A 26313-nucleotide genomic window follows, 5' to 3' on the forward strand; every position below is an offset into this window, starting at 1 on the left:
CACTTGGCAAAATGACATCAGTGGACAACTGAATGGATCCTGGACTATGCTGGCAAATGGTTGCAGTGTAAGTGACAATGGCGCCTGGTGAAGGATGTCTGAAGTTTAATTGAGTGTGAGTGAGTTTAGTTTTACGCAGCTTTTAGCAATATTCCAGCAATATCACAGCGGGGGACACCATGTGCCCATGTGGGGAATCGAACCGGGTCTTCGGCGTGACGAGCGAACGCTTTAACCACTAGGCTACCCCACATACCCTCTGCGGTTTAAGCCTCTTGACCTTCACACTGTTATCTACAACCTGCTGCCAATCACAAGGGCTGTATGTTCGCAGTGTGTATATATATGCATGTGACACTGAGAAGACTTATCAGTATCGTGCAGCTGGTTGTCGATAACACTGATTGATGTTCATTGCTCGTGTCAGCTCGGGGCCATTTATCAAAGCTGGAAATATTTACGAGTACATGAATTCACTTGATTCAGTCTTGACCGTCTTAACCTGGAAATATATGTCTGCACTAACTAATTACAAATTAGTAGAAAGAGAAACGTGGTAAACAAACCCACATTGGCACATGATGTTTGCTATATTGTGTATTTCCCAAGGCACAAGACAATATGTATACTAGTATTGTGTACATTCATTATTTGGTCAAAATGAGCATAAACCGTTAAAAAAACAATGACATTTATTGGAGATCTATTAATATATATTCGTCGAACGGACTAATAACATATTTTCTCTCATGTGAAAAACGATCAATCATGCTCTTCCTGATATCGGCGACTCGTTGAAAGTAGTTTAACACCGTTTCCAAGTATTTCATGGACAAGATCAACACAATCAAATCCACATTCCCAGATCACCATCAGTCAGCTACCCAGCACTGGGCCACTGGAGAATTTGCTGTGTGAATTTGAACCTTTCACTAAAGAGGAAGTCCTGCAACTCATAGCGAGATCTAAGCCAGTATCCTGCTATCTTAATCCGATTCCAACAAAACTCCTCCTGCAAAATTTGGATATTCTTCTTCCAGTGATTGTCTCCCTTATCATCGCTTGTCTCCAATCAGGACTGGTGCCGTCAGTTCTGTAAACAGCAATTGTAAATCCTCTTTTGAAGAAACTATCCTTAGACTTAAAAAACTTCAGGCCTGTTTCAAATTTGTCATTCCTATCAAAACCTTTTGAAAGAGCTGAACGTCTCTCCTGGCATCTTGATCAGCATGGATTGTTTGACGAGTTTCAGTAGGCCTATAGAAAGCACCACACACCGAGACAGCACTTGTGAAGGTCCTCAATGACTTGAGGCTTGGTGTCATCTGGTCCTACTCGTTTTGCTCGATCTAAGTTCAGCATTTGATACCATTGATCACAGCTGCTTGAGCTCGAGACTTCGGACTGAATATCAGATCGATGGACAGGCCCTAGCGTGGTTTCACTCATACCTCTCACAGATACAGTCCCCATTGCTGGACGTTTATCTGATCCCCAGGAACTGACATGTGGAGTACCACAAGGCTCGGTACTAGCCCTGTGCTTTTTTCCTGTACAATAAACCCATTTCCAGCGTTGTTCAAGATCATGACATTCTTCGCCATCAAAATACTGATGATCCACAACTGATGAAGATGTTCCAGCCTGATGCCTTGAGTGTCACCTCTGCTGCAGATAGCCTTTCGGAGTGCTTTGATGACGTCAAGAACTGGATGTCCAACAACAAGTTGAAATTGAACGACTCTAAAACTGAGTGTTTGCTGATTGGATCCAAAGCAAAAGTGAAACATACAGACTTGAACTCTCTCACGTTTGGACAGTGCACCATTCCGTCAGAGATCTTGGGGGTCATCATCGATCCAGGGCTTAGTCTCGAAGGGCACGTCAACCATCTTGTCAAAACGTCATATTTTCAACTCAGGAACATCGGGAGCATCAGAAAATATCTGACAGTAGACTCCACCAAAATCTTGGTGGTTTTCCTTGTCTTCTCGACACTGTACGATTCTAATAGTGCCTTCTTCATCCCGAAACTGGACTATTGTAATAGAGTCCCCTTTGGTGCCCCTCTGTCCCTTACAAATAAGCACCAGCGAGTGCAAGAACACCGCCTCCAGAATCATTTCAAAAAGTCAGAAACGCGACCATATAACACCAATTCTAAGGGAACTACACTGGCTTCCAGTCTCCCAGAGAATCACATTCAAGGCCCTTTGCCTAACCTAAAAGTGCCTCAACAATCAAGCGCCTTCCTATCTCTCGGACTTACTCTACAACTGTGTCCCTAGCCGTTCTCTGTCCTCTGAATCAAAGCAACTCCTCAGTGTGCCTAAACTCAGAACAACTTATGGTCAATGTTCATTTGCCTTTGGATCTCTCTTCCTCAGATGATCCGTCTCTCAGGAACTCTGTCATATTTCAAAACAAGCCTTAATACCCATTTTTTCAGACAAGTTTTTCTTCCCTGAATCTTCTCTCAACTGTGCGCTTTGAGCATGCGTTGAGCATGGAACTAGCGATATACAAATGAACTGTTATGTTATATTATATCGTAGATCTCAATCGGTGTCTAGAAAGCAAGAATTGTTCAGACAATCGGTCATTCGAGATAACCATGTTTCAATTACCCGAAGTCGAAGGTCTGGCAAAAGGACTGCCGCGGCAAGTTTGCTTTATGTAGCTAACAACCAGCTACGCCTTCTAAGTGTAATGACATTTTGTCGATTACTCTGTCTATCAACAGTCATGACCCTAATAACATGACACGTGACGACGAGCTTACTCGAATAGGGTGACCTGGCTTCTGGGTAAAGACGTCATCTGTGGTTAATGCACTGTTGGAGTTCGTCATACAGACCGTGACACACATATATATCCAATTCAAGTCTTTAGTATCCGACAAGGTTAGATTACTGCCAATTTCTGAAAATAAAGAAAGTCTCCTGGCTCCTTTTTAATTTTATTTAGATTTTCTTGAAATATGTTCAGTTAGGGAAACTAAGGTAAGTCCATGATGGGAATGATGTTGGAATTATATCTATATAGTAATTCTATGTATTACAACGTGTAGGCCGACACCAGACCTTGGATCCCAGTCTCCCTTTAATGACATGGGCGGTGTTCACCTACAGCGACACAAGTCACAGATATACATGAACCATCGACCAGTTATTACGATATTTCCGTGTTATCTATGAGATATTCGGAAATTTATATTTACGATGACGCTTACTTTGACTGTCGTGAGACTGAGCAAATACGACTGGCGTAGTCATTGAACATGATTCCTGTTGTTCCGTGAAGAGTGGGAATGCAAACTGTGGACAGATAACGTCGTCTTCCTGAAACAGTCAGACGTCACGTGCAGCGTGACTATCTTCTGCTAACAATCTATATTTGCTATCGAATATCTTCAGTCATATATTTTATTTTGAATGTTTCTACAACGGACGCAATCCCATATTCCCTAAGTCTTGCTGGGCACTATTTAGTGAAAAATGCTAAATTCAGTTATTAAACTCGCAATCTGTTACCAGTATCTATCTCCCCTCCATCCCCACACACTACACACATACCACATATCTATACTACATACATACATACATACATACATACCACATACACATACATACATACATACATACATACATACATACATACATACATACATACATACATACATACATACATACATACATACATACATACATACATACACACACACACACACATACATACATACATACATACATACATACATCCATCCGATAAGATGTTTGTCTTATAAAAAGAGACTGGGCGGGTCCTCACATAGACGATGTTTAACACCGTGACACTACGATTTACTTCTTATGCATAGACTTTAGGATCAGACTTCACGTTTGTCGTGCTCCCTTTGTTACTTAACTATAGCTAGCTGACATGGATGCTTTCCAGTCTGGTTGTTGCGTTAGTGTAGATCGACAACGTTCAGCCAACAAGACACCCCTACACTATGTTGGTTCAGGTTATTCACGTAGGCTATGTATATCGTATGAGTTAAAATTTAAACTGACCCAGTTTTCGCTGTCATGGGGAACTGGCGTGAGAGGTACAAGTTACTAAGCGTTCTATTAAATTTACATATCTCACATATTTTTAGTGTTTAAGCGCAATAAACTTCCCAGTATCCCGCGATATATATGAAACTTACACACAATTCTAAAAACAAAATAATTTTAAAAATATTAAATATTAAATCACTATGCATAACATAGGCGGATCCAGGAAATTACATACATCACATATTATGACACGTCATCTTGAAATTAAATATTCAACCATCATTAATGAATTTATAACATACGTCATGGGTGGATGTTATTTCGAAATTAAATACTGAACCAATCTTGTCAAATCACGACAACATGTCATATCAGAAACACAATCTCCACATCACGACGGCATGTCATATCAGAAACACAATCTCCACAATCTCAAAGTTCAACATTCACCTACCCTTATTGCATGATATGGACGCCCAAAATGGCCGACCAAATCAACAAGCAGTTAGCCAATATTACCAATAGTTTAAAAGTTTCTTCAAAGCAGTAAAAGGGACACAAACGCAGGAAGAGTAGCTGCGTCTTGGCCACACCTGCCGATTAAATGAAGCCAAAATCAAAACGGCGACAGAGAATATGAAAACTGACAGTGTCGACATAACTTCTGGTATATGTTTTAACTTACATTGTCCATACTGTCCAGATTGTCCATCTAGAGTGTAACCGTCCACCTCCTTAGACTGAGCGCATATAATGTACGATAATGTTACGGGTGTATAGCGGGTTTTTCCTCTAGAACCTTACGACATTCTACCCGGAAGCTGTATGTTTGTCGCAGTATGGGTTCATAGTCTTGGCTCGTTGCTATATGAGAAGTAATATTCAAGTATCGATTATTTTAAAATCTGGTCGTTTCTTTTAATAGAAAGTGCATTGATATGATAACCTTTCTACAGTTTGTAGTTTCAATTATTGTAGCTACATCATGCCGGAGATGAATGATGAAATCATTGGCTTATTCATGTCATTTGTTTTCATTTAACGTTCAATTCAATAATTTATCTATTGATTAGATGATTTGTATTCCAGGTAAACGATGATCAAATCAGTTTCTTAACATATTTGAAGTTGGGAGTTTTACGTTCGTTTTTGTGAGGAAAATTCAAATGTTTGTGATACAGGTACACAGAAAAGGTACGAAGAAAATTAGATTAATATTAATGTGTATTTGCACGTAAATCATATCAGTTGTAGAGGAAATTATGCTAATATCCTCATAATATCGATTTATAACATGATATGATGCTTAATAGATAAGATAAATATTTTGATCACACAAGTACCCTGTATTTGCATTGAGTACATCTGATGGGGCGGTGGGGTAGACTAGTGGTTAAAAGCGTTCGCTTGTCACGCCGAAGACCCGGGTTCGATTCTCCATATGGGTACAATGTGTGAAGCCCATTTGTGGTGTCCCCCGCCGTGATATTGATGGAATATTGCCAAAAGCGGCGAAAATCTAAACACACTCACTCACACCTGTAATGAGGTTACGCCACCTACCGTTATCGGTCAGTAAACACTAGCAATCCGTGTATTGTTCCCAACATGTGACTGCACGGGATTCTCGATTAAACCCTCTTGCAGTACGTGTTTAGGTGCTGTAACATTTAAAGTGTCAAGGGTGTTGCATGGCCGATATAAGGTGATCTGTTCCTCTTTCGGGATGATTGATAGCTGACCTCGCGGTCACGTGGTAATAGAAGGCTAGAGTCTAACCTTGTAAGATAACTTAACCAACCCGGAAGTAAATTCTGTAGCTGTCTTTGTGATCATCCGAGGTGTGATTTACGCGCGCCTTAGGGTTCAACCCAGAACGGTCACACCTGTGGCTCGGTTGTTTTCGGTTGTGTTTATGTGGATTAGTTGGATAAAATGTCTGATATTGGACACCGATGACGTGTATTGTTTTCTAGCCATTGGTTGTTTCAGGCTGATTCGGTTGCCATAGGCCTGCGTGGCATTGTGATTGAGTAAAACAATACCCTTCACTCAGTCCGTCATTTTCATGTATATATAGAAATGTTGTATATATCGCCTAGAAGTCTATGGTATAAGTATTATTAGTATGTATTAATTCTATCACTCACCAATAACTGATGCACATGGGCTTGTAACGCTAAAAACTGTCATCAAGGTATGTACTGTACAGTTATCCTTTTATATAGTGCTTAGACCACGTTAGTGACAGTACATACCTTGATGGCAGTTTTTAGCGTTACTAGCCCCTGTGGGTTAGTAGTCATATGACTTATCCCACCGGGTACCCATTTTCTGCTGGGCGAACAGAGGCATTTTGGAACAAACCTACTTGCCTAAGGCGATACCACATGTGCCACGTGGGATTCGTTTAGGGGCAGGACAGAAGTCTCAGGAGTCAAGCTGCCAAACACGGCCACCCATCCAAAGACTCTCCGCGCCATATATACGGTCAGAACATACATGATTAAAATAGCAACACCTAGCACAACATTTCCTTAAAACGTCTTCTGCGAGTTACTCATCTAAAGTAACGTTTGTTGTACTTTTAAGACTCGTTTTAATGTTCATCGTCCGAGGTTGACCATGCGATTGATGCGGTCAGTAGACTAAAAAAAAAGTACTGTCGGAAATTTAAAAAAATTGTATTTTCTCATTTATCTCTACAATTTATGTATTTGATATGTGCAAGTGTGAAATATCTGTTAAACTAAGTTCGGCCTAACTACAAGTCTCAGTGGTAGGGACATAAGAAACGTAGAAAAAGGACTTTACTGAGGAGAGATTAGTGCAGAAATGAGCAATGCGGTCTTTTTCTAAGTCCAAAGCGATGTATTTCGAACACACCATGGCTTTATGCAAATTAGTGTGCGACGATATTGTATTACAATGGACACTTTTTAAATGCCCAATTATAGACGATAGCTGGCGTAAAAAATAATAATTTTCATGCTGAAACTATTAAGTAGCTACCATGGAGTCTCACTGTCACTATAAAAAGAAACAGGTAGGAGGGGTCGTGTCAAAAGCAAAACCTGGACGGGTGTCGCAGACGATCGTTGGTGTCGGGCTTGGGGATAGAGATATCAGCTAAGATAAGATAATCCTTTAAGACAATTATACTGGGGAAGTACACTGCATGTCATAACAATTTGCAAATAATATCCAGTCCTGTCGATCTTCGCATACATTCAATGCGATGCGTCTCTATGGTTATCAGGTATCATACTCTTTTACATATCTCAACATAAACTTTATGAAAGAAAGACACGTAAGATGTTAATCAGTCCATGAGGCAGTCAACACACATGAAAAAGCACAAAATATATTTGAGATGACCCCTTCTGCCTGTAGGCAGCACGAGCATTTCATGCCAGGTGAGTCGACGTTCCGTCGTCATACCTGGCTGATCGACCTAATTGCCATCTATAGTCTGATCTATTGTTTTCAGCAGCTATTCGTATTTTTTCTAAGTTTTGCCCGATTTTACGAGTAAACATGTTTTTCTGGATATTCTATTACGCATCCCACTGAATGCCCAGTTAGGCCGAAGTGGGTTATTTCGACATTTGCTATTTGCAGTTGTGTAAATTTTAGGGATACAGATCTAGAGTAACAGCCTAAAAACAGTTTTTTTTCTGTTTCCGACAGTACTTTAATCTGTCTCACCTGAACCATATTAATTTCCCTTCCGCTCAGCGCTATCCACAAACGCCGTATTTGAAACATGTCTTTTTACCGTCTCACTGGGGTCCTTTTCAATTTAAAATGAAAATGGCGTTTTATGTAAGTTATATATTTTCTGAGACTAAGCTTTAGTGTACTGGTAAAGAGCCGAGTATCCCAGAAAGCCCATTGGTCAATACAACGGATTTCAACTCTTTGTAGAATTTTGATGTGAAATATCAGAAAACGAACAAGTGACTATTGTTTAACGCCGATTTAAGATGTTTCAGCTTTTTCATGGTGGCCTGTAAATAATCCAGTCAGCCAAACCAGTGACCGACAGTATGAGCAAAATCCACCAGAGTACTACCCCGTGTACCCAGTAACAGAAACCGATTCCCCGTTTAATCTTTCGATAAGTTTGCTTACAAAGGAGCACCGAGAGCATGTGTTATGGATATGACAGGTCCCTATTAAAACATCAGTATAACATCAAAGTAATAAGTAGGAATTAAAAACGGGCTATGAAGTACATTCGTATTTTACAAAATATAAAAAAGTTTCAATAAAAAAATTCCCCTGTCGGCTATCGGTACAAATTCGAAAGCTGCAGCGACACATTCTCACCTTTGCTACTCCTGGAATTTGTACACACAAAATGCTCCGATTATACCTTAGAGCACATGCGATATGCACGAGGCCATGCCGCCTATTGAAAATGCGAAACATACTCCATCGCTGGTATATATGAAAGGGCTCATGACACAGGCATACAGGATGGCATAGGACCTATTCAGTTCTTTAATATACACATGGAACTTAATTAAGCACCCGTAACATATTTTAAGTTACTGACTTACCTAATGATAAATCTTGAATTGTAACGATGACTATTATTTGAACTGTATTCCCTTTCAATATTGTTTAAGGGTTTTTCTAAATCAATCGTCAAAACACATCCCAATATGCAGTTGAAGCACACTACCCACGATTGTCTCAAAAAGCACTATTAACTCAATGCGGCTAACTGTATAAAACGCCACAACTGTTTAATGATTTTACGAGTATCTGTTATAATGACACGAAGGAGACTACCAGAAGCAAGAAGAATGCAAATTATTGGAATGCACGACACCGGGATGTCATGCAGGGCTATTGGGCGACTGCTTGACATTCACCACACCGTCATAAGTCGACTTGTTCCAAAACCAGCAAGGTTAAGGACTGACCAAGGCCAGGTCAACCCCGAAAGACATCTCAAGTTGAAGATCGGGATTTATCAAGCTTTGTGAGACGTCAGCCTTTCACTACAAATGGCGTCCTGAAGCACCTATGGCTCCCCAATAGACGTCTGTGCAATAGGACTGTAAGAAACCGCATAAAGGCACATTAGATGAGGGTAAGAAGGGTTATCAAGCTCGCAGCCTTGACAAATCTTCACAAGATAGCTCATTTGGAGTGCATTGGTCGAAGGAGAGTAAGTTTTTATTGCACGTCACAGACGGCGCCAGCGAATCTGGAGGACCAAGAACAGTGCCTATGAGCCTTAGAACATCAGAGCATCAGTTCCTTGCGGTGGTGGATCTGTCATGGTCTGGGGTTGTCCCTCCCATGAATGTAAACTGGACTTGGTAACTGTTCGTGGAAACCTCAGTGGCGACCACGACATCCGGGACATTCTTGATCCTGTTCTTGTGCCACAAGATAACCACCCATTAGCCACTCGCCCTGTATTTATGGATGGCAACGCCCGACCACATCGTTTCCCACTCGTGACAGTTTTTCTCCAACAACGCTGTAAACAAAATTCCATGGCCTGCAATGAGCCCGGATCTGAACCCATTGGAGCCTGTCTGGATCATTCTTGGACGCCGAGGGAAAAGCACTGGATCCGCATGTACAAGATCTGGCATGTTTGGAAGAAGCTTTGCGCCGGGAGTGGAAGCAGCTGCCTCTGGAGCGAATCCGAAGACTCACGACAAACATGACAAGGAGGGGTCAAAGCAGTCATCCGTGCACAAGGTGGATATGTACGCTATTAACATTTTTCATGTGATTTGTTGTCTGAGGTGAGGTGAGGTGAAATTGGGTTTAACGTCGTACTTAAGAATATTTCGCTCATATGAGGACGTGCATGCGTGTGTATGGGTATGTGCGGCTGCTTGTACTAGCCCAGACTGAAGCTGGTTTTATAGTGCTTGCCCACTGAGATACCATGCCGCAGTGAAGCATGAATACCCCACTCAGACACATTATACTGACTCCGAGCCCACCAGTCCGGGGATCGAGCCCGCGACCTTCCGCTCTCCGGGCGGACGCTCTAAGATTTGTTGTCTGAAGATGACAGAGAACATTCAGACTGAGAGACACTCACCTCTCCCATTTTGGAACTCTGCAGCCCCATAGTTGTACAGGGATACATTTTGTTGACAAAACATCGTTGACGTCTTCATGTCATTTTGTAAATGAAAATATTGCAAATTTTCATGATTTTGTTGCTATTGTTTAGTCCAAAATGTCAACTTTCAGGAAACAATGGCGTTTAAGCTTTCCAGTTTACATACTAATGGCAATATGAAAAAATCGGGGGGTGCTTAATTAAGTTCCATGTGATTTATACTATACTACATCATCGGGTTGACTAGACTAGTGGAAGGATTTCTCGGTCAGCTTTCACTCGAAAGCGAGGAAGACTGGATTTATAGCATTTTTATTTATCGAAAACATAATTCATGATGTAGGATTTTTTTCACAAAATTGTTCCTACCAAGAAACAAAGTGAACTCAGCCCCTAAGCACAATGTTATAAAACATTGTCAAACGTGGACAGCAAAGCGTGCTTCATATGGCGGAAATTTGGAAGAATATTCTTTTCATTGGCGATATTTAAAATTGACGCGTTGATGGCCGATAAACCTTTCCCCATTTTTTGTGACAGTGCACAGTTTATGATTAAATACTTTATTTTGTATATTTTCTGTATGTATATATTTTGTATATATTTGCTACACATTTCACTTTAATTCTAAACAGTTACTAATATTGAAATATCACGTAGTTATCCTTCAAGTCATGGGTCAAGCTGATGTAAGTGCTTTGCAAAGATAATCAACACCTACCATATACCATTGAAATGTGTATATAAGCTGATTGTTTGAAGATCTTTTATGTATATGTATTCATGTACAACACACAACGCACAAACTCAAAATAAATATTGAAACATCTCTTCGAATGATCATTGACTTGCGTGAATTCTCCATTCTATTTTAAGGATTATAACTTGTTCTCCCGTAACAAGCCGGGTAACACTTAGCTCACACAACTGTGCATGTTCACTGTTTTAAGTGTCAAACTACTTCATGTTGATGTCGTAAATCCCCGTCCCTGACGTCTCAGCATGCGAGGACGTCTAGGTCCAAGGTCCATGGTCCAAGGTCCACGGCCACCGTAACAAAGGATCTTGCTCTCACTGGGTCAGCGAGGGACATTCTTCATTACGTATGTCACATGAATGGTGTAGCTCTGGCCAAGAATGTCAACAGAACTATTTATTTTCGTAAAACCCATCAACAGTGGTATATGAAAAATACATGAAGATAAAGAGTATAAATAGACAAGGTAACATTGTTATAACATGATTTTATAAATTCACAGAAGAAAACTTTACACTGGAAACATTTACATACTTAGGCACTGTACCCTGGAGACATCTTATGTTTGGTCGAAGAAAATGGATCAAATATTATTTACAATTAGTGTCCTGGGTCTGATTAGGCAAGGCCAGAAAATACTTATTAGATTGACATTCAAACATTCCCAAGAGAAAATATATTTTTAAAAACAAATTGTTCATGCATGGACATCAAGCACGCGACTTATGTCAGACAAAACAAGTTTTGCAAAACATCGTAAATGGTGTACATTATCCAGGAAAACGTCAGACAAATTCCCTTCATCTGAATGTCTTTGTCCACAATTAAATGAAGAGAGACTGGTTGTAAAGGGAACGTGAACACATCTAAATATATTTTGGGGAGCAAGTCTTTTCTTCGAGGGCATACGTAACATTCGGTTACTGAGTGCATTAACGGAACAACAGCTTCTTCGACGGAGATGCTCTTTTCTTTGGACATTACTTGGTGACCGGACGGATATAGATTTGAGAGAAATCGATATGTCACTAAATGGATGTTAAGTAACACAGACATAAAATACATATTTATAAACAGATATATACAAATAGGTATGTGTCATGCATATATACATATGTAGCCAAAGTGCTGTCACGTCCATTTCGAATGTTTACCTAGTAATTATACAAGCCACACATTAACCTTCTTGTTCAATCAATGGCGCTATATCGAGAACCGAACTAAAATAGTCTATTTACATTTCACAAAATCCAGAAATAAAACGAAGGGGCAACTACGTGGGATCGGATCAGTAGAAATTTCCTAAATAGGTCCTCGCTCATCATTCAATTTCCGTGACAATAAAAGGTTACCCCAATGTACCTCGACTTCGGGATTCAGTCTTCCCTAGATATGGGGATTGACTGGTCCATTCTTGGCCTTACAGAGAAGAAAGTTCCTTTGTCACCGCAAAAAGGTGGTAATCAGATTAACTATGAAAGAGAGAGCCTAAGACCATCCTCGTAAGGCCCGTGACGTCAGCAACATCGCAAACGATACAGAAGGTCCATGACCGGTCAAAGATAGAATGTTACGTTTCCAGTTCAATGGGCATTTCTGAGAAATAAGTCAAGAAACTTGGCAAAAAAGAAAGTCCAAGCAATGTTGTGACGTCCGATCAAGAAAGCACCAGGTTCAAAATGGCCCGTGTTAATCAAGCTCTGTTTGAAGCTAACCCGAAAGGATTCTTGCAACGATTGAGACAATGGATGTCATTGATTCGACATAACACTCCTGATCACTTGATCAATGCACTTTCCTCAAATAGTCTGTTTCCAAAGATCACAGACACCTGCCCAATTTACTGACTTGTCATGGCAAAACAATTTTCAGTGACTTAATTTCAATATCAAACACCTGTCCATCATTTCTGTACGTGGTATGTTTTCATGTGGAGGCCAGTGTAGGTAAAACTGTACTTTCATTTCAAACATGACATGTAACAATTAAAAAAAATAATGGAAACGGTAGAAAGTAGTCCTTAAAATCAATAATCATCTATACATGACAACTTTTGGTTTTAGATATAAGGTATATGGTACGACTCGTTTCCACCATGGCGCGGAAGTATGGCTCTTACAGCGTATATGTACAGTTGTCTTTTACCCTGTTTGGAAAGTTACACCACAGCGTGTCAGCTATATATCGGTGTGGGGGTTGGGGGGTGGGAAGAGAGAGAGAGAAGAGGAGGAGGGAGTACCTGATTGTCTTTATAATATTTTGGACATACGCCCGAGCTTGGACATTGTGCAAGCAAACCTAGAAACAGAGGGGCGTTCCGAACCCACGGTCATTGGTCTCCGGCACGCCAAAGGGACACAACTCTCAACAGCAATTTTAGCTGCCCGAGTCGACTGGACCCTCCTTGATTGTATCTCCATTTGCTTACGTTCAGTTAAGAATGGTGACCGAGATTTTCCAAGAGTGAGTGGGTGAGTTGAGTTTTACGCCGCTTTTAGCAATATTCCAGAATATCACGGCGGGGACACCAGAATTGGACACCCGGAAGATATATATATCAGTATATAATTCATTATATAATATATTAACATGGATTTTTGACCATCACCCTCTCACAATCCCCAACATATCATGATCTGAAGCGATGCTTACGGTTATACACACTTGTTTATATTACATCTGTATATCATTATAAGCGGACAGTTTGCCAATACCTTGTTTATCAGTATCAGAATGACTACAGGCAGTGTTTATGTTTATGGCTTTCATTGCAGTCATTTTGGATATAGGCCAATGGTCTGTCGAATGCGTCTGTCAAGATTGAAAATGTGCTCGCGAGCGCTGTTATTCAAACATGTCACGTGCTCTGTATGTCACGTGCACTGCTCTGAAGGTCACGGACGTTGTTGAACTTCTGCATGAAGTCTGCGATGGCGGAGAACACCTCGTCTGACTTCCGCTGTGGTGGTTCTCCCAAGTATTCCTGCAACATACACGCACCATGGTAAAGCATAACGACGCTAAAAGATATACACATTGTCGTCATATCTGATCGGGATTCATAACATATTTAAATCCGACTTGTACCCTGTGCCCTTTTTATAAATTGGTACTATTATTACCAATCACTTCCACCCTCAAACCTGGGGTTGAAAACCGGACGGAATGATGGGTAATTGATAACTTATATTGCTTCATATTGAAATATTTGTGCTAGTGGAAGTGAATGTTGGTTGATGTAAAACCCGAAATGTTTCTCGGGCATCACTTATATCACGTGAACCACAAATTTCTACTGCCAATAAAAATTCATCATTTATCCATGCTTGACAACTGACTTTGCAATGAAGACCCGTAGCGATGATTTGTTCTTATTGGTATTTATGGCGAATAATTAATTAAAACGTGTTCTGCCGTCATAGGTTATGATTAGCAAAGATACTGCCCTTTGTTTATAATAAACAATACTCCGACCTAATCAGCTTTGCTAATAACAAAATTATACCACCCTCATCACCTTTGTTTATAATAAGGGGGCCGTTCATAATTTATGGCTAGGGGGTGATAATGATAATTTTTATGGATAAGCATGTACAATGTGAATGACCCCCCTCCAGCCAATTTATGTACAAAGTAAGTGCCTCCAAACCCCTGCATGTCATGTACAAATTCAATGACACCCACCCCCTTAGTCCACACACACACACACACACACACGCACGCACACACACACACACACACACACCAACAAATATGAACGGTCCCTAAACAAAATAATGCCCCCCAAATTACCTTTCTTTAGAACAAAGATAATCCGCCCTCAGAAAATGTTGTATTTAGCCCTCAAGAACCATTAGCAAGTGCCAAATATTGACATCTATTTAGTAATTGGATTTTATAGAAACTTTGAAACTGTTTGGTTTCACTTAGCACATATTTTCCTTTTCACTGATTTAGAAAATACCCTTGATATATGATAGGTGGCATAACATACAATTTCCTTATCACCACTGTCTTTCGGCCTTAGGGGCGGCGGGGTAGCCTTGTGGTAAAAGCGTTCGATCGTCACGCCGATGACACGGGTTCGATTCCCCAGATGGGCAAAATGTCCCGTTTCTGGTGTCCCCCGCCGTCAGATTGCTGGAATATTGCCCAAAGCGGCGTAAAACACAACTCACTCACCCACTCTTTCCGCCTTCAAACCTTTAAAGTCATGCTAACAGTACCACATGAATATCTTTGAACGATCACGAACACTCATCGCTGCTGAAGTCATAGATTTTCGAGACGCTTCACACAGAATTTGATCGCTCTACTAAGTCATATCCGTTAAACTCACCAGCATCGTCTCGTATTCCCCCGTGACTCGCCCGTAGAGCTCTGTCAGACTGGTCACTTCAACTTCATATTTAGACAGGAAGCTCTGTCAACATTGAAACGTTTCATGAAAATCAGTCATGGCTCCAGAACATGTGTTGGTCATCTGTGTCCAAGGGTCAGTTTCATATCTGTATTTGATTGATAAATTTGTCAAAATACCACCGCAAACAAGAAGCGTCGTTATTTAGCGTATAAGGCCATTGGATATACTAAATATATACCTTGACGTCCGAGAAATATGTCCTCTCCTGCTTGTTCCATTTCTCTTTCTCCAGTTCCTCCACCACACCCCTCCGACGAACAAGTTCCCCCTTTAGAGCTGACAAACAATAAGAATTGTTGTTGTTTACAAGCTAAACCGTGTTGTCAAGTGTATTGATGTAGCATCATGTCCAGGACGTAATTTCCTTTCTTGATGACGTACATGTACTTAAATGGAAATTCCTTAAAGCATCACTGTTCACCAGCGGCCATGTTGCTTAATGGTTAACTGATTTGGCTACAGATACGAAGTAACATCGATCCAGTGAGTATAGTGGAGACATTTGTCGAGATATTAAACCATTCCGCACATTATGTTATGTACATTGCGTTAAAGTGGAATATAAGGACTTTCTATGGAATATCCCCAGGACAGAGAGGTATTCTGGAGAGTGCCCGACTCAGAGGGAGATCAGTTAAATAACTGCTTGACACCACTAAACGTATAATAGCATTTTTAGTGGATTGTTGATTATAACTTTTCATACTTTGGGTTTTAATACACCTAATAAACGCAGCAAGTCATCAATCCATGATTCAGTAAATCTTGAATAATCCTTACGTTGGCTGTTTGGTTCTTCAACTGCAGTGAAGCAGGGACGGGTGGTTCAGTAGTTTAAAATGCAGCAATCTGCTGTGCAGCATTGTCTTTCCGGCGAAACCTATCATGTGTTAATTTGAATCCAGATTCATTGATTATGTTTCTTGATTTGTTACGACCAGACTGACCACCTACCTTTCAGCTCCGCTTCCAGTGCTGGCATAGAGAGGTCAGCACACAACGGAACATGCTTGAGCGCGTCCGGCCAGCGTACAAGTTCCGGGTGTGATGTCTGTAGGTGTGAGAGGAGGTAGTCCATGACGCTGTATCCCGTGTCCGCGTTCTTTATGTCGAACACCTGCATAGAATTACAAAAAAGATTTTCAGATGTGTCCAGGAAACTACCCTCATGGCTGCCGTATCGGACAGAGTAATCTAAATTTAAGGAGGTGAAATCTCAGCCATAAGGTGACCATCACTCCAAAACTCCGGTCCCATTGATCCAGTGAAGTGAGTGAGTGAGTGAGTGAGTGAGTATGGCTTCACGCCGCTTTAAAAAATATTCCATCAATATCACGGCGGAGGACATCACAAATGGGCTTCACACATTGTACACACGTGGGGAATCGAGCCCAGGTCTTCGGCGTGACGAGCGAAACCGTTAACCACGACGCCCAAACCCTAGTGAAGCCAGTTCTCACTTTTTACGGTTTGAAAGCTAAAAGCGATATATACCAGATTTACTCACTCATTCTCAAAGGAGCAACTGAGCCACATCGAAGAATGTCCCAATTTCCGGTTCCGCGTATAATATCGGGACCAAAGGAGGCCTTTATCCGAATATAATCGGGTGCATGATTACAATCAAGTGACGACGAGATGCTTAGATTCTTGGAACAAACAAAGTTTTCTTTTTCTGTTTTCTTACATGAAGGCGGTTACTGTAATATTCATGTCCACAACGTCAACAAAGTTGAGTCCCTTGGGTATGCCGGAAAACGATGACCATTCGTTTGAGTCGAAGAATCGCACTGAATATGTATCTACGACCATACCCGTGCTTCTTGGTTTCACGAAAGTAGTTAAGATCCTTTCCTTCCAATTCTAGGTGACAAGCTTCTATACTTCAAGTTATTTCAAAGTGAAATGTAAACCGATTTATAATAATTTATCATTTTGTAACATGTTTATACACGGGATTACACTTTCACAGTAAAGTACAGATTCTAGTACTCTTTTTGTTGAGTTCTGTCCGAGATTCGAACCATCACACTCAGTCAAGCACCTAATCACCAGCACATGAAGTCAGCGAGAGACAGTGTAATAGACCGATCCAGTCTGTCAATCAAAACTGGCGCATGCGTCAAATTTGGCCAATCAGCAGGCCGGGCGCGCTGTGTGGATTTGTCGGACTTATTTCCGGGGTCAAACGATGCCTCCGAAGCGATGTGCTTCGAATGATGCCATTTACACTCGCTATATTTATTACATATTGCTGCGATTTGATGTGTACCTTTAACAAACCATTACGGTCAAGACAACAAAAATGGAGGCGGATCAAGAAACGCGATAGGCCTAACGATCAGTTAAATGTCTGCACCATCGTTCAGGAAACCTACGTCTGCCTGCTGATGAGAATTTGCACGAATTTCCACACTTTTGCACATGTGCAAAATCATTACCAATTGATGACAACAAAAAGCAGTTTAAGACTTTGCAAGTGTTATAAACACGGACAATTCTCGTAACTACAAAATTGTTTTTGCTTAACGTGTTTAGTCACTACTAGGCATTGAGTTGGTACGCCATAAAGCTCAAATGAGACATGCGAGAAAGCCGTGACACGATGTAAACAAATCTCCATTTCGGTTACGGTCAACCGAAATAGCAAAACTTGTTACATGAAAGAAAATGTGGCGGATATTGTCCCCTTCGCTCTTAGATATTCTTCAATTTGTCACACATTTTAGGATGTTTTAAGTTTCATAAGCACAATCTGAAGGCCTACAGTATCTTGTTAACAGAGCAAAATATTCGAGGAGTAATATTTTTTATTCAAACGGAAATATTGTCAGTGTCAGCAGTTGCCTATCATGCAATATCCAAGTATCAAACTTAATTCATATGAGTGCCTATAAAACCTTGCTTTAAATATTTCAGCTTTTTTATAAAGAGTTGCATGGGACTTTGAATTGAATTACCTTCCTCCATGTTGATCGAATACGAAAACTATGTGAGAAGAATAGTGATCGACTTTCTGGAGTATTGGACGGAGTGAAATAAAGTGTATATCTTAATTAGGAGAACATTATTTGAAGTTTTGTTACCACATAAATTATTCACATATATTGGTACATTCTAGGAGTAATATTACAACTGTAATTTTGATTAATTCACTGGAAATGATAGCAAAGGTATGTTTTAAGAATCTTGCTTTTTTAGTAAACGTGGAAGGGTAATAAAATTAATAATAATCTAATCAATAATAAATAATTATTTGATTGATTGACATATCAGATTCTTATGATTTTAAGGCAGAACTAGGCAAACAAACACCATACATATCATGGCAGGACAATCACTTGGTATTAACTTAGTTTCTTGGCTCCTGCTTTTAGATGTTTTTTAAATACTACATTTACTAATAAGATAATTCTGAAAGTGATTGCTAGTATCATAACTCATTTAAGTTATTTCAACATCAGAGAATTTGAAAAAGCAAAGGCTACGTTTTGGTCAACCCTGGTCAGGCATTATCCAGTCCTGGAACAGAATAACTTACAAAAATCTCAGTTGACTTTTCATGTAACGGAATAAATATTGAAACATATATTTAACCCATATTTGATGTAATTCTTCTGATAAATCATCAGTTTTTTAGGAGGTTACTAATATTTGAAGACTGAGCCAAAGCTAGTGTTTATTAAGATGATGGATTTGGACAAATTGTTCAAGGTTTGTTGATGGTTATTTGGAAAATGAGTTTCATATTAAATTGCACACTGGTTTGTAGGAGGTGAACGCTTCAGGACATTTTCATGTCTGTTTTCCTAAACCTTTGTTATGACTTTGACCAAATTTTGAATCAACTTTACTATAATTCTTATGACACCAGTAAGTATCTCAGAAAGGAAATAGATCAAAATCAGTGTTATGTCCTCTAGGGATATGGTCTCAGATCTAATAAAACAAAGATTATCATTGTTTAATTAAGAAGCAATAATGTCAATATGTAATTGTATTGACAAAAAGCTTTGAACTTAGGATATATTCTTTGCACCTTATTTACACTAGTAGTTAGCAGTTAAACATCTCTGATGAAAAAACAATAGATCTACATTTGTATTTTGTGTAACATTCTATTTCAATGCTAGTTAATTGTTCGGATAACTGTGGATCCTCTGTTCCAAGATTTTGCATCACATGTTTCCTATTTCTGGAAGATGGGTCAGCTAGTGTACAGGTGCAGACTGTATCTTGGATCTTCTTTGTGTTCTGGTGCTGTGACATACCTGTACATAAACGCTGGCAGTTCATGAAGTCCAGTATTGTGGAAGTTTGTATGTAAATTAGGATTCAATAACAAAGTACATATAGAAAAATAAAATGGAAATGATGATTAAAAAAATGATTTTCTTATATTCAGTGTCATTTTATCATGGTGTACAGATTTTGAAGAGAGAAACTTTACTGAGAATTGCTGCAGATCAGCTGTTGAATATTTGCTTCTGGGTATGTCCAGATACGTCCATGGAAACATACTGTTTACAAGCCCAATTACCTTTTCCAGATTTCCAAATAAGATCAAATAGGTTATGCTGTGATTGATTTGTTTACATTAATTATATACAGACAAATAAGGTGCATGAAGTAGTAGACAGGAAATATTTTCTGCTTTTTATTTACCATTCTCTTAATTCATTAAAAGATAGAAACCCATGTTTTCAGATTATTGAACTAAATTTGAACAACGCCAAAAAATAAGTAAAGGCGCCACGCGCACGTGTTGATAATCTATTTATAGATACCGAAACGATCTGCAACATGAACATGTGGTTGTGTTCACGAGTTTTATAAAATTATAAATACAAACAACAAAATTCAGTTACCCTTCCCCTGCTAATAGCTGTGACGGAGGTGAATTGCCAGATAGATTAATTGATTCGAAAGAAATTACGCTTCCAACAGTCTCAGCAGCTAGTCGAGACGATTTTTCATCGGGCATGTAACTCATTTTCACTCGCCAGTTGCAACCTGCCAGCTAGAATATATTTAAAATCACATACGTATAACTTGCCTCTTTAAATAACATTCCCAAACGACGGATACCTATAGACCGATCCAGTCCCGGCCGATAAGCCCCGCCCACTTCGTTTTTGACGTTAGGGGGGACAACCACTGGCAAATCACAATGGCGTCAGCGCCGGCGAAACGTTACGTGATTGCGAACGTTGTTGATGAATTCTGCTTGTGATACTTTGGTATCCGTCGTTTGGGAATGTTATTTAAAGAGGCAAGTTATACGTATGTGATTTTAAATATATTCTAGCTGGCAGGTTGCAACTGGCGAGTGAAAATGAGTTACATGCCCGATGAAAAATCGTCTCGACTAGCTGCTGAGCTCGAGACTGTAGGAAGCGTAATTTCTTTCGAATCAATTAATCTATTTGGCAATTCACCTCCGTCACAGATATTAGCAGGAGAAGGGTAACTGAATTTGGTTGTTTGGGTTTATAATTTTATAAAACTCGTGAACACAACCACAAGTTCATGTTGCAGATCGTTTCGGTATCTATAAATAGATTATCAACACTGCCTTTACTTATCCGTTGGCGTTGTTCAAATTTAGTTCAATATCTGAAAACATGGGTTTCTATCTTTTAATGAATTAAGAGAATGGTAAATAAAAAGCAGAAAATATTTCCCGTCTACTACTTCATGCATCTTATTTGTCTCTATATAATTAATGTAAACAAATCAATCACAGCATAACCTATTTGATCTTATTTGGAAATCTGGAAACGGTAATATTGGGCTTGTAAACAGTATGTTTCCATGGACTATCTGGACATACCCAGAATCAAATATTCAACAGCTGATCTGCAGCAATTCTCAGTAAAGTTTCTATCTTCAAAATCTGTACACCATGATAAAATGACACTGAATATAAGGAAATCATTTTTGTAATCATCATACCATTTTATTTTTCTATATGTACTTTGTTGTGGAATCCTAATTTACATACAAACTTCCACAATACTGGACTTCATGAACTGCCAGCGTTTATGTACAGGTATGTCACAGCACCAGAACACAAAGAAGATCCAAGATACAGTCTGCACCTGTACACTAGCTGACCCATCTTCCAGAAATAGGAAACATGTGATGCAAAATCTTGGAACAGAGGATCGATCCACAGTTATCTGAACAATTAACTAGCATTGAAATAGAATGTTACACAAAATACAAATGTAGATCTATTGTTTTTGCATCAGAGATGTTTAGCTGCTAACTACCAGTGTAAATAAGGTGCAAAGAAACTATCCTATGTTCAAAGCTTTTTGTCAATACAATTACATATTGACATTATTGCTTCTTAAACAATGATAATCTTTGTTTCATTAGATCTGAGACCATATCCCTAGAGGACATAACACTGATTTTGATCTATTTCCTTTTCTGAGATACTTACTGGTGTCATAAAATTATAGTAAAGTTGATTCAAAATTTGGTAAAAGTCATAACAAAGGTTTAGGAAAACAGACATGAAAATGTCCTGAAGCCTTCACCTCCTACAAACCAGTGTGCAATTTAATATGAAGCTCATTTTCCAAATAACCATCAACAAACCTTGAAAAATTTGTCCAAATCCATCATCTTAATAAACACTAACTTTTGCTAAGTCTTCAAATATTAGTAACCTCCTAAAACACTGATGATTTATCAGAAGAATTACATCAAATATGGGTTAAATATATGTTTCAATATTTATTCCCTTACATGAAAAGTGAACTGAGACTTTTGTAAGTTATTCTGTTCCTGGACTAGATAATACCTGACCAGGGTTTGACCAAAACGTAGCCTTTGCTTTTTCAAATTCTCTGGATGTTGAAATAACTTTAATGAGTTATGATACTAGCAATCACTTTCAGAATTATCTTATTAGTAAATGTAGTATTTAAAAAAACATCTAAAAGCAGGAGCCAAGAAACTAAATTAATACCAAGTGATTGTCCTGCCATGATATGTATGGTGTTTGTTTGCCTAGTTCTGTCTTAAAATCATACGAATCTGATATGTCAATCCATTAAATAATTATTTATTATTGATTAGATTATTATTAATTTTATTACCCTTCCACGTTTACTAAAAAAAGCAAGATTCTTAAAACATACCTTGCTATCATTTCCAGTGAATTAATCAAAATTACAGTTGTAATATTACTCCTAAAATGTACCAATATATGTGAATAATTTATGTGGTAACAAAACTTCAAATAATGTTCTCATAATTAAGATATACACTTTTTTTCACTCCGTCCAATACTCCAGAAAGTCACTGTTCTTCTCACATAGTTTTCGTATTCGATCAACATGGAGGAAGATAATTCAATTCAAAGTCCCCTGCATCTCTTTATAAAAAAATCTTAAATATTTAAAGCATGGTTGTATAGGCACTCATATGAACTGATTTTTATACTTGGACATTGGATGATAGGCAACTGCTGACACTGACAATATTTTCGTTTGAATAAAAAAATATTTCTCCTCGAATATTTTGCTCTGTTAACAAGATACTGTAGATCTAGCCCTTCAGATTGTGTTTATGAAACTTAAAACATCCTAAACTGTGTGACAAATTGAAGAATATCTAAGAGCGAAAGGGACATTATCCGCCACATTGTTCTTTCATGTAACAAGTTTTGCTATTTCGGTTGACCCTAAACGAAATGGAGATTTGTTTACATTGTCACGGCTTTCTCGCCTGTCTCATTTGAGCTTTATGGCGTACCAACTCAATGCCTAGTAGTGACTAAAAACGTTAAGCAAAAACAATTTTGTAGTTACAAGAATTGTCCGTGTTTATAACACTTGCAAAGTCTTAAACTGCTATTTGTTGTCATCAATTGGTAATGATTTTGCACATGTGCAAAAGTGTGGAAATTCGTGCAAATTCTCATCAGCAGGCAGACGTAGGTTTCCTGAACGATGGTGCAGACATTTAACTGATCGTTAGGCCTATCGCGTTTCTTGATCCGCCTCCATTTTTGTTGTCTTGGCCGTAATGGTTTTGTTAAGGTACACATCAAATCGCAGCAATATGTAATAAATATAGCGAGTGTAAATGGCATAATTCGAAGCACATCGCTTCGGATGCATCGTTTGACCCCGGAAATAAGTCTGACAAATCCACACAGCGCGCCCGGCCTGCTGATTGGCCAAAATTGACGCATGCGCCAGTTTTGATTGACAGACTGGATCGGTCTATTAAGAAATACACTTCACTCTACCACCATGTATAGTGTAATAAAACACACTTTTGCCCTGAACTATTATAGTTAAAGCACGATACTTTCTAAAGATAATTACGATTAATTTAAGGCAGAAAACAAACGACGGTGTCGGTGACCTAAATTAAGAATCCTCGCACAGGGCTAACTGGCGCGCTGTTCTATTGATGTGTCTGCCCCCTACGTTAAGACGAACGTTACCAGAAAAAAAAAAAACAAATGATAACAGTTTGATGACGGTTTACGTTCGGATTAAATATCTTCTCTGAATTATTTTAATTACATCTGTCATTAACGTAAACCATATGGGGCAATATGAACGTTGCATTTCTACTACCAGCGTAAGTTTAGATCAGTACATCCAGAGGAAGTTGAGTAGTCAAGTTAACCCCCTGGCTGCCGAGTTTTTTTTCAGGCGCACATTTTCATACGCTTTGAAAAGTGAACGTTGTGCGAGAATTGCGCTCGCGTGGTCCTGGATCTACGTACGGCTATAAACTTACACAGAAATGAAGAATATTAAATTTCCAATCCGTTGGTATAAATATAAGTGCAACTACCATGGCGGTTTGAGAAATAGACCTTGCTAAATGTTGTCCAAATTTTTGTTATGCGTTAAAAAAACAGTAAATTTCTCCGCTTTTTATCGCGCACCGATAAAAGCACTGTGCTACGAATTTTTTAATGGGGCATCTTTACGGAAAGTGTGAGCGAAGAAAATACAGCCTGATATCTGAACGACATAAGTGTATATGAATTGTGTTTATGTGCTTGTGCATAACGTTATACGCTCAACATTAAAAATGACTCGCAATAAATGTCAAAAATGTATTTTCTTCTATGACGTCAAACGACGACAGGGAGGTCATACACGTATAATGATAAGGGGGGCATAACTCCGTTATGCGTAACACTAGGTCAATGTAACCCAGATCACTTGGAGAGAATTTGTTGTGGATACGGACGCTATATTTTCGTTATTTTATATTCATGGTGAACAACACTATTCCAATTCAAAGTTCCCCAATGTGAACGGATGCGCTTTGGTAGTTTCACAATTTATAAGAAAAGATGACAACGTACTACATGTGACAGCACCTAATAGCTATTTGAATGGCCCTATCCGATATATAAGTTAGTTCTTAGATTCCAACATTCTCCTGTTTGTGTAGATGTAATTTGACTAATTTTGCATCGTTATTACCAGAGTACTAGCCATATCTTCAAATGTAACGAAATTGCTGAAAATAATACAACATTTTAGTTGACGTCATCGCTTGTTTTATGCATTTTGCGACGTCGGAAAAAGACGACATTGGTATGCTGATTAGTATATATCTCACTTAATTTCCATCAATTGTATAAAAGGTCTAGACTTCTATGTCAGAATTTAACACTCTTTAGACAAAATATGAAATGACTGATTTTACCATTTAAATAGTGTCCTGAATATATCAACAATTAGACGGTTTGACAGTGTATCTTATTGTGAACAACACGCGCACCTGTTTGGCATCAATTTAACGTAAATAAAAATAATATTTCACAACACCCGAATATTTTGTTTGGGATAAGAATTTTGTTTGTTTATGATTATGAAGCTATTTCTCTTCATACGTATGCAATGAAAGATGCAAAAAGATAGCTTTTCATATATGGAACTATATATTAGAATATGGATATAAGATTTGTCCGAATTAACACATGAGATGGTATATATATTTTTCAACAATTTTCCTATATAATAAGTAGTTAGAGTTTGATATCCTGTCATCAAAATATTATTTAATCGAATATGAATTGAATATATTATCGAAAACAATGATAGCGAATCATAAAACGTTTCCAACAAACGCGCACCTTGCCGATCTATATGCATCATTCTTTTGTCTATAAAACGACACAAAATTATGCAATGAACAAGACAATTCCTTTAAATATGTGTGCATATACATTTCATACCATATATAAATCATTGTCATTAATATTATCAGTTTTGCATATAAGGTTGAATTATATCACCGTTCATTAACCTGTTCATATGAAATTGCAATATTAGTCCTAATAAATTGAATATTGTACATCATAGGAACTAAAGTAGTTGCAGTTATGGCTACGTTTGATCTTCTAACACTTGTGTAAAGGTTTAGAATATGATGTATTGCAATAAATATGTCAATTTCTTATGTAAATATGATTCAAACAATCAAAAACTTTCAAAGAATAAAACACCGTAAACCCTATATGCACGTATGATATGATATTGAACAAGGCTAAATGTAGATACTGAAGTCAGTTTCATGAAAAAGTATCCGAACTATCCGCAAAATATACATCATAATACTGACAGTGTAATTGGAAGGATATGGCGATTGTGTTTACTCTTGTTCAACCGACCTTCACCTCAAAGAAATTGCCTAATATGTAGAACAATGTTGACGTATGACATCACTACCGCTGACCGATTTCTTACAAAATGGCGGCTTTGCTGACAAGGGTACACAGGATTTTGCGAGGACCCTTCCACTGATTCAGGGATCGTTTGTACATAAATATGAGATGTAAGTAATCAGAATGATTCTGACTATCTGTGTATTGTTATATGTTTTTATCGTTTTCACTATACGTAAGAGAAAAGGACAGAAATGCAGATAATTACTGTTGTCGTTCTGCGTGATTTGGCGTCAGTCATGGCGTCACGCTGCACGGAAACTTTGA

At 38.7% G+C, this 26313-nt stretch overlaps 2 protein-coding genes across 3 annotated transcripts in view; both read right to left on the reverse strand.

Moving 5' to 3' along the window:
* The window catches only part of LOC124260349 (proteoglycan 4-like), a 38112-nt gene extending 32366 nt beyond the window's left edge, over positions 1-5746 (reverse strand). Inside the window, exon 1 of one of the 2 annotated variants that reach the window (XM_046694638.1) lies at positions 5607-5746. Coding sequence is in view for 1 of the 2 variants with exons in the window: in XM_046694637.1 (XP_046550593.1) it covers positions 4729-4755 (27 nt within the window). In the remaining variant the exon portion in view is untranslated. Of the gene's footprint in view, positions 1-4728; positions 4859-5606 lie in introns of those variants that run through there. The other variant, XM_046694637.1, reaches the window with a different exon arrangement.
* Positions 5747-11593: 5847 nt separating this feature from the next.
* Positions 11594-26313, reverse strand: part of LOC124260307 (formin-F-like) — a 31099-nt gene continuing 16379 nt past the window's right edge. The window contains exons 14-17 of the mRNA XM_046694586.1: positions 16281-16443; positions 15505-15602; positions 15243-15326; positions 11594-13886 (exon numbers count right to left, since the gene is read on the reverse strand). Coding sequence (XP_046550542.1) covers positions 13761-13886; positions 15243-15326; positions 15505-15602; positions 16281-16443 — 471 coding nt within the window. The 3' untranslated portion in view covers positions 11594-13760. The remainder of the gene's footprint in view (positions 13887-15242; positions 15327-15504; positions 15603-16280; positions 16444-26313) is intronic.

Source organism: Haliotis rubra, unplaced genomic scaffold (assembly GCF_003918875.1).
Source record: "Haliotis rubra isolate DU_JTF1 unplaced genomic scaffold, ASM391887v1 Scf76, whole genome shotgun sequence".
Lineage (NCBI taxonomy): Eukaryota > Metazoa > Mollusca > Gastropoda > Lepetellida > Haliotidae > Haliotis > Haliotis rubra.